Source organism: Mastomys coucha, unplaced genomic scaffold (assembly GCF_008632895.1).
Source record: "Mastomys coucha isolate ucsf_1 unplaced genomic scaffold, UCSF_Mcou_1 pScaffold13, whole genome shotgun sequence".
Classification (NCBI taxonomy): domain Eukaryota; kingdom Metazoa; phylum Chordata; class Mammalia; order Rodentia; family Muridae; genus Mastomys; species Mastomys coucha.
The window spans coordinates 11,458,562-11,468,056 of NW_022196895.1; the positions used below are offsets into that span (position 1 = coordinate 11,458,562).

Sequence of the window (9,495 nt, forward strand, 5' to 3'; positions counted from 1 at the left end):
GGCCTCGAACTCAGAAATCCACTTGCCTCTGCCTCCCAAGTGCTGGGATTAAAGGCGTGTGCCACTACCGCCCGTGAAAGATTTCTTAAATTTAAAATATTTAATGTGTATCTCTTTATGTACAAATGTGTTGTCTCCATGTCTTTATATGCACCATGTGCATGCCTAGTTTCCATGGTGGCCAGAAGGCATCAGATCCTCCAGAACTGGAGTCATGGATGGTTGTGAGCCACCACATAGGTTCTATGAATTGAACCTGGATTCTCTGCAAGACCAACAAGAGCTCTCAGCTACTGAGCCACCCACCTCTTCAGGCTGGTATTATTGCCTGTGAACGCATATGCATATGTGATCCCATGTATGACACAGTGTTCATGTGAAGGTGAAAGGAGGTGGTTTTCTTCCAACTTTATGTGGATTTTGGAGGCAGAACTCAGGTCTCCAGATTTGTCCCACAAACACTTCTTACATCCTTGCCGAGTCACTTTGGCTGATCCTGAAGAAGCTCTTCAGGGCATTTAATAGACACATCTAACTCATCATTATTAAAGACACTCGGCTCACCTTGTTTCCTGTATACTTATCTTGTATTTCAAAGTAGAAATTATTACTAATTTTATATATTATGAATAAAGTTCATATTCCTACATTTCTAGACTTTAAAAATATTTACAATGAAATAGGATCATATCTAGCCCCTCATTTCCCCTTCTGCCTTCCCTTATGTCTCCTCAACTTGCCAGCCTCCAGACTTTGTGTGTGTGTGTGCATGCACGTGTGCATGTGTGTGTATGTGTGTGCATGCGCGCGTGTATGTGCGTGTGCATGCATGTGCATGTGTCTGTGTGTGCACGCGCACGCGTGCACGTGGGTTTTAATAGCGTAAGTTTAATTAGTGTTCACAGCTATGGAGCCCTGCAGTGCAGTATGGGAAGCCTAGGAGTGACCACATCCTCAGGAATGATTCTTCTTTCACCAACTATTTTTTGCCAGTAGCTTCTTACTTGAGGGCGGGGCCTGGAGACCATGTACCCCATCCTCTCTGGTATTTGGCTGGCTTGATCTTGTGTAAGTATCTACAGCTGCTGGAAGTTTTGCAATAGCCTGGCCATGTCCAGAAGCCAGCAGTCATTTCCAGCTGGTGTCTTACAGTCTTCTGCCTCATCTTCCATGATGTTCCCTGATCCTTGAGGGTAGTAGCGTAAGTATGTATGTCCTGTTTAGGGCGGGGCATTTAGACCACTTACACATCTCTCCATTGATTCCTGCCCACTGCATAAAGATGCTTCTTTGACAAAGTTCGAGAACAGCTGAGGTCAATGTATGAAGATATTTAGAAGGCAGTTTGACAGTTTGACCATTTAGCAAAATAATAATAGCAGGATTTACCTTAGGGCCAGTGACTTGCTAACCACAAGTTTTTGACCAGGATTATAATAGTTCCAGGAATAATCCCCTTCCTGTGAAGCAGGCCTAAATCACAAAGGAGCCCGTACCCACATAAGAGTCATGGCACTGGTGCGTTAGTAGGCACTTTCTTTGTGTCAGGTAAGTATTGCAGCATGAAGTGTTCAGTTCTGATAAGAGCACTGATAGGACTTTTGGCTGAAAAGTACCTTCTAGTAGTATAAACAATATCCAGAAGAGATGACATTTCCCAGGTGATTTGAGATTGATTTCTCCTGTCCTACAGCCATAATGTCACCTCTCTCTTTCTTATCATAGGAGAACACACTGTGCTGCCTAGTTTTGTGTCAACTTGACACAAGGTAGAGTCATCAGAGAGGAAGGTGATCCAATTAAGAAATTATCTCCGTAAGATCAAGCTGCAGGCAAGCCTGCAGGGCATTCATAATTAGTGGGTAATGGGGAAGGCTCACGGCTGACGGGCTTGAGTTCTTTAAGAAAGGAGGCTGAACAAGCCATGAGGAACACGAAGTAAGTAGGACGTCTTCCTGGCCCTTGCATCAGCTCCTGCCTCCAGGCTCAGGCCTGGCTTGAGTTCACGTCCTGACTTCCTTTGATGGTGAAATGTGATGTGGAAGTGTAAGCTGTTTGGTTAGGGTGTTTCACTGAAGTAACAGAAACCCTAAGATAAACACATTCAGATTTTACTTTGGACAATTAACTGACTCTTCAACTAGACGTTGCACATGTCTGCTGAGGTTTGGTCCTTCCTGGGATCACATTATCTCAAGAAGAGGATTCAGGGGACTTTGATTTTCTTGGTTTAACTCATCGGGTCTTGACTTTGATTGTCTATTGCAAACTAATTCTATGAAAAATTAACAGAGACTTGTGTGATTACGCAGGGAGTGCTACCAGGATGAACATTTGTTGAAAGGGCAAGAGAATGACCCCATGGAAAGCTCTAGATCTGTGGCAGCTCCTCAATTTTCTCTCAAGTTGGGGTGAAGGGACTAGATATTGACAGCTCTTCTCTTAGTCCTGTCTGTGGAATTGGAAATAATCCTGACCTAAACACTGTGATGATTTGAATAAGAATGCCCCTCCATAGAGCCAGCTGCTAGTGCTGTTGAGGGAGGTGGTGTGGCTTGATGGAAGAACTATGGGCCTGGGGATGGGCTGAGAAATCAGTGCCTGTCCCACTTCTAGTTTGTTCTCTCTGCGTTGTGATTGTGACTGAAGGTGTGATGTCTTAGCTTCCAGTTCCATCGCCCTGCTGGCATGCCTTGACCACCATTAGCTACCTTCCTCATGGAACTATAAGTCCAATTCAACTTTTCTTCTGTAAGCTGCCTTGCTCTGTTGTGTGTAGTTTTAAAAACAGACTACTGCCTTGCCTGGGAGCTGCAACCCCGCTCTGGCCCCCTCCCTGCTTTCTATTGCTCCATCCCGCTTAGGGCTTAGCCCAGGATCGATCGCAACCATCCCCTAATCCAGATTCTCTCTCTATCCACCTTTGTTCCACGATACTCAAGACAGCTTTATTACTTTAGAATTTGCCTGCTAGCACAACTGCTGGTCTCAAATACCTCCCACGTGGAAATGCGTGCCCTTAATGTATTCTCTCCATCTCTTCTTCCGCTGAAACAGATGCGGTTGTAACAGAGATTAGCATACTTAAGGAAAGACCTGCTCCACACTGGAGCAAAGTGAAGGTTGCCCTCAACTAGGCCTACAACTCGTGGCAGGAAAAGGCCTCAATATACAAAAGCTGCTGCTTGTCTGATTTGGGGGTCAGCTTAGGTGGTCAGCCACACTTGGCAGTGTGGTCCATCCACATGGTACTAGCTTTTGATGCATGAAAAAAATGCAAGCATGAGCATTGTTACAGAGTCTTCTCTCAGTTTCAAAGAACCTTTGAGGCCAGTGTGTGGCTGGGTGAGTCCCTTGTGAGATAAGCTTGTAAGACTTGCAGGACTCAGGGAAATTTTCTAATAAAACACTATATACTTCTGGGAAGCAATCAGTTAACAAAGTTATGAGAAGGAAATTAGTCTCAATAGCCATGCCAAGCAGAAGGTTGACTTTTGATGTTAAGAGTGCAGACTGTCCTTGCAGAGGATCTGAGTTCAGTTCCCTGTACTCAGATCAGGTGACAGGCACATCTTTTGGCTTCTGCGGGCACATATTCATACATACTCATACTCAAAAATAATATCTTTTACAAATGTTCCCACCACAGATGCGTCTTTGTGCAGTGGGTAGTAATTGAAGTGGCTCTCACAGCTGATTACAGTGCTAAACCTAAGTGTCCGTGGACTGCTCAGCTACAAATGAGACATCTGTCACTTCACCCCGAGGCTCAGAGAACCATCTCAAAGGAGAGGGCAGAAAGAGTGTGAGGTGCAGAGGTCAGGAGGACTGGATTGCGACTGTCCTCTTAACGTGACAGGATAGCTGCATTTGGAAACTTACAGCAGCTGTGGCCGCCTACACGAGACCAGGTCCACACTCTACCATGGGTGCTGGGGGCTGAGAGTTCATGCTCCCACCCCTGACTGAGAGCTGTGGCCAGGTGATGCAGACTCAGTTTTTGTTAAGTGTGTGGTTCTGGTGGGTAACTACGCTCCAGTGGCTGATCCAGAAGTGTATATGGGCAGCACAAATTGGACTCAGTGGGTTGTTTAAAAAGAGGACATAAACGTGGGGATTTTAGGGAGGTGAAGGTAGATCTGGAAAGAGTTATGGAAGACTCGAGGGTGATATTATGGATTAATCACATAGTAACAAATGACTCTAAAATGTCTGTCAAATTTTCACTTTATGATTCTATTACTATTCAGCACTGGAGTAAACCCCAAAAGCCTGATCATATATGGTAACAATAAACTCATTTGTATCAATAATTTTGTTTTAATTTTTCTAGGCAAATGCAATAGGCCGGAGTGCTAAAACTGTCCGGGAATTTCTAGAAAAAAATTACACAGAAGATGCAATTTCAAATGACAGTGAAGCTATCAAACTAGCAATAAAAGCTTTGCTCGAAGTGAGTGACCTTGTATGCTGTGTTCTGGGGATTTGTTTTGTGTTTCTTTACTCTGTTTTGTTCATTTAAACACCCAATTTTCAGAAGTAAGTTGTTGTTTGTTTATAATGTTGCAGACTCACACCCAGGGCCACACACACACACACACACACACACACACACCAGGCACACACTGTACCACTGAGCTGTACCCAAGCCAGCTGAAGAGGGCCTCATGTGTTCTTGCTCCATACTAGGTTGTCCAGTCTGGTGGAAAGAACATTGAATTGGCTATAATAAGAAGAGATCAACCTTTGAAGGTAAGTTACTGACCAAAGTAGAGATACTACTAGCATTGTTTGACAAACATTAAAATGCTGTTGGTGCCTGTGAATTGCCATTGCAAGCATGCTATAGCCATTGACACCATAGCAATCTCTGTTTAGGCTGAGAGTTGCTAGTCTGCTAGCTTATTGCAAGCAGAGGCATGCTCCTGGCTTTGTGAAGACTTAGAGGTGATGAGAGCTTGATACAGATTGCCCATGTAGTGTTCATGCCTGTTAGTAGGAACCCTTCCAGTCTGCCTACCCAGAGAGCAGGAATTTGTGTTACTGCCAATATGAGAGACCCTTCATACTTTCTGAGCACTGCAGTTTTCCCTCTGGTTCTGAGGATCTAACCCAAGACTTTGTGCATCATGTGTGCTGCACACTTCAGTCCTGTGTGCATCATAAGCACTATCCTGCTAAGTTACATGCCTCTGTCTGTGGTATTTTTTCTTTTTTTGTCTGATGTTTCTACATTTCACTTGTAAATGCCTTGAGCCTCTTTTACATTTTAATTTTAATCCCTAATTATAATAACTTTTTCATATTTCTTGGTTAACAATCCTAACATTGCTGTATGCCTCTCTTCAACCATATGAGTTAGAATCAGAACAACTTGTCAGATTATTATACTAGTGGCCTCGGTGGCTTAAGAGCATTTCTTACATGGTTTCTTGTCCTTGAGGTGGAATTGTTAGTAGTCTAGTTTGCCAATAGTTTTTTATATAGAATGCATAAAACCTCTCAAAACATGGGAAACTATACTAAAATATGCTTAGAAGATTGACTTTATATATGTTTTCATTTGTGTTTAAGGAAAGTATTTTCAGAAAAATATCATGTCAAATTCAGTAGTGTGCAAAATAATGTGGGGAATGGGGGTGTTGTACCACTTTTCTAAAAGATGGGATAAGAAGATAGGACAGCAGCAAAGTTTCAATAAATAAGAGGAACAGGGACAGGGTCTTGGAGTCAGCCCCCTGTACAGCCCCACAGAAAGAACAGAGTGTAAACACAGGCTGTGGAGATGAGTAGTGAGCTAGGTTTTCACTTCTGACAAGACTCTAGGGACGGATACACCAATGCCAGAGAAGCACTTAAGCCCCAGAAGTCAGGATCGTTGTTTCTTTAGCTATGTCACGGGCATACCTGCTGGGGTAGACACACACACAAGTTATGCATGAATTGGTGATAAGGTGTAGAGTACCTCCCAATGTACCTTCCAGTCAAGGTACATTGACTGGAAGCAGTCAATAGTTTTATTCCATGTAACACTTCAGCATAGGCTGCACAGTGAGCAGAGTTCTTTGAATTTAGTAGACCTACTTTAACATGCTGAGGTGTACTGTCCTGAGTTTACACTCTGACAGCTCAATGTGTTTCGCAGGATGACCTTGAGCAAATTGCCCTCATCATAAGCTTTCAGCTTTCTCCTATACAAAATGAGGCCATTAATTATTCCACCCAAGCATCACTATATAACCTACCATGATGATACATGCCTGTCATACTAGTACTAGGGAGGGAGACCAAAGCAGTGGATCACAAATTCTAAGCAAGCCATGGATACTTAGCAAGATCTTCTACCTCAAAGAAGTATGGGACAGGCGTAGTTTTAATCCCAACACCCAGAAGACAAGAATTAGGCAGAGCTCTGCGAGTTTAATGCCAGCCTGGTTTACATAATGAGTCCCAGAACAGTTAAGGCTATGTAGTGAGACCCTGACTCAAAAAAGAAAACAACACTCCCACACCACTACTAAAATGCTATTAGTAAATGAAATAACATGAAATTATAGTGTTCTATGCATTAGATTCTTTTTGTTTGTTTGTTTGTTTTGGTTTTGGTTTTTCGAGACAGGGTTTCTCTGCGTAGCCCTGGCTGTCCTGGAGCTCACTTTGTAGACCAGGCTGGCCTCAAACTCAGAAATCCACCTGCCTCTGCCTCCCAAGTGCTGGGATTAAAAGCATGCACCAGCACTGCCCAGCAGATTCTTATTGAATTGTACTCATTTCAATCAGTATCATTAAACAAAAAGGAAATTTAAAATGTTTATGGGTTCTTAAATACAGAAGTAGAAAATACCATGGTTTGGTTCTTGGCCTGTTTAACCAGGTTTTATAATGTCTAGATAAAGAAGCAAGCAAAAATATAAATAAAATAGACCACTAACAGGGATGTGGTGGGGGTGGGGGAAATAAAGGAAACATAGTAAACATAAGGAAAGATGTTTTTGCCTAAAAGGGGAAAAAACACAGAATATTTCTTATGAGCGATGATAACAGTTTCTAAGGTGGAAATTCAGAAAGAAACCTTGGTGCCCAAATAAAGGTTAAGGATGATGATAAGCAGGCTCTAGAAATCTCAGCCATGCTGGAAGAAGTTGGAACTGCCCCAGGGAGATGGTTGAAGAGGTTGGGTAGTCAGAAGGTGCAGATAGTGAACTCAACAGCTCTGAGAGAAATGTGTCTCAGACTCTCCTCCCTATCCCACAGAGCCAGCTGGTCTTCCCTTTGACTCATTATGAGGGACCAGCTATGTCACGCTCAGATCTCCTTGCCTGATTCATTCTGTGTTCCTAGAACATGGTGTTTACCCTTTAATTGGAAACTGTATCCTTACTGTAAGCTTGTCTTAGTTGGGGAGGCCTTCACAGAATTATTATAGAGTGGATGGCTTAAAATACAAATATTTCTCTCAGCCCTGAGATTGCCGGTCAAGTGCCAACATGGTCAGCTTCTAGCAAGGAATGTCTTTTCATACTATGTGCACAGGTGTGTTTACACACATGCACTCACATTCTCTATGTCTGCTCCTTGCCCCCCAGACTGGGCTAGAACTCCTCCCTCACCTTCTAATACATACCCTATAATAGGAAATAGAGACAGGCCAAGAAGTGGCACCAAGCTACAAAACTTAAGGCCCCTACCTTTCCAAGGTTCCACTGCTTTCCGAAAGAACAATACCAGGTTGGCACCAAATGCCCAAAATACCTGAGCCTGTGGGAACCTTTCACATGCTAGCCATAGCAATGGCTGAACTATGTAAGGGAGCACACAGTAGGAAAAAAGAGAGGGAGTTCTCAGGAGTCAGCATGGCATTTACACGTCACAGAGTGACAGTGCATGTACAGGATGTGTAAGGAAGTACCCTGCGCTGCCCTGCAAGGCAGGCTGCCCGATGCTGCAGGTCCGAATTTAACCTCCTTAGTACAAGTGCATCACTTTGAGGTATTTTGTGGCATTCTGAGGTTATAAGATAACAAAGTTACAGATAGAAAATATTCAAGTATTGGTATAATTGTTTTTGATGTTTTCTTTTCTCAGATGTTTAGTGCCAGAGAAATTGAATCGGAGGTAACTGAAATAGAAAGGGAAAAGGATGAAGCAGAGAAGAAAAAGTCAAAGAAGTCAACCTAGCGCCTAGGGTCACTGGAAGCTCACATTCTCGCTGACTAGAGTTTCTTCCTGGGGTTTTAGAAGAAATCAGTGAGTTGGAACCAACCACTGAGTTTTTCTACATTCATCTTCAAGAATGTCGGTTATTTTCAAACATAAGTTAATGGGAAGATTTTCTTTAAAATTCCTCAGTTCCACATAATTCTGATACTATACTGTGAAACTTGCATACGTATTGTTGCTTTTCTTCATACAAGCAAATTCTAAGGAAAAAAGAAGATAATTTTTAAGGTTAGTAATGTTTTGAAGTTTGTCTCTTCTGTGTTAGTTAAGGAGCTAGTCATCTCAAAATAAACTGAACCTTGGAGCCGCATTTCTTGATGAATGGTAAGAACATCAGTGTTGGTGAGGTGTCAACAATTTGATAAAAATCTATATGTGTTGACGCCCAAGGCTAACACAGAAGGACTGTAAGTTAGATTGTGTGATAGATGCTAAAAATATAAGGACAAGAATAAACTCAGCTTATTGGTTTTTCTTTTTTAAGATAGGATCTCATGTAGCCTTGAACACCCTTTGTAGCCAAAGAATGACCTTGAACTCCTGATCCTTTTATCTCCACCTCTCAGTGGATCACACCTGTGACCCCCTCCACACCCAGCTAGACTTAGTTTTTGTCCTTATTACTATATAGTAGGAAGATGGACATTAAGTCATGATAATTTTCATTTGGGATGAATGTTGTGAAACTCTTTCTGCCTGCCTTCTACTCTGCTTTAGAGACTCTGACAGAGCTTTAAGGCTGGGTTCCAGATCATACTCAACTTTGTCCTGACAGCTTGCCTGTGGGGTGACTTAATAAATGCTTCTAAAGTTGTTAACTTAGAGTGTGACTTCTTCAAAGGGCCAGATATTGGATAGAGTAAATACCCTATCTAACTACTTGTGAAGAACTCAATTTATTCATCTCTTTTGCACATACACAGTGAATTCCTAAGTCAGAACAGGAAAACTTCCAGGAGTGGGAGACAGCATTATCATACAAAAATATGTGGCTTTAAGAAACATCTCATTAGATACATGCTGAGCAAACATGGAACTGGACAAGATCTGATCCTTGTCCAAAAGTGATCAAATGTCATATGGTTGAACCCAATCTTATAAATTTATGAGTGTCAAGAGTCTATTTCCTTTACAATCTGCAAATTTAACAAAGGTTATGTTGCTAATGGTTTTGGAATTAAAAAAAAAACTTCTATAATAAATGTAGCACACAATACCAGATCTTTAAAAAAGGAAATGAAACATTTTATGTCCTTATGAACAAAAGAAGGGGAT

At 42.2% G+C, this 9,495-nt stretch overlaps 1 protein-coding gene across 1 annotated transcript in view; it reads left to right on the plus strand.

The window, feature by feature from the left end:
• The window catches only part of Psma8 (proteasome 20S subunit alpha 8), a 71,261-nt gene extending 62,226 nt beyond the window's left edge, over window positions 1-9,035 (plus strand). The window contains exons 5-7 of the mRNA XM_031365032.1: window positions 4,334-4,453; window positions 4,690-4,752; window positions 8,086-9,035. Of these exons, the coding sequence (XP_031220892.1) occupies window positions 4,334-4,453; window positions 4,690-4,752; window positions 8,086-8,178 (276 nt within the window). The 3' untranslated portion in view covers window positions 8,179-9,035. The remainder of the gene's footprint in view (window positions 1-4,333; window positions 4,454-4,689; window positions 4,753-8,085) is intronic.
• Window positions 9,036-9,495: the final 460 nt, after the last annotated feature.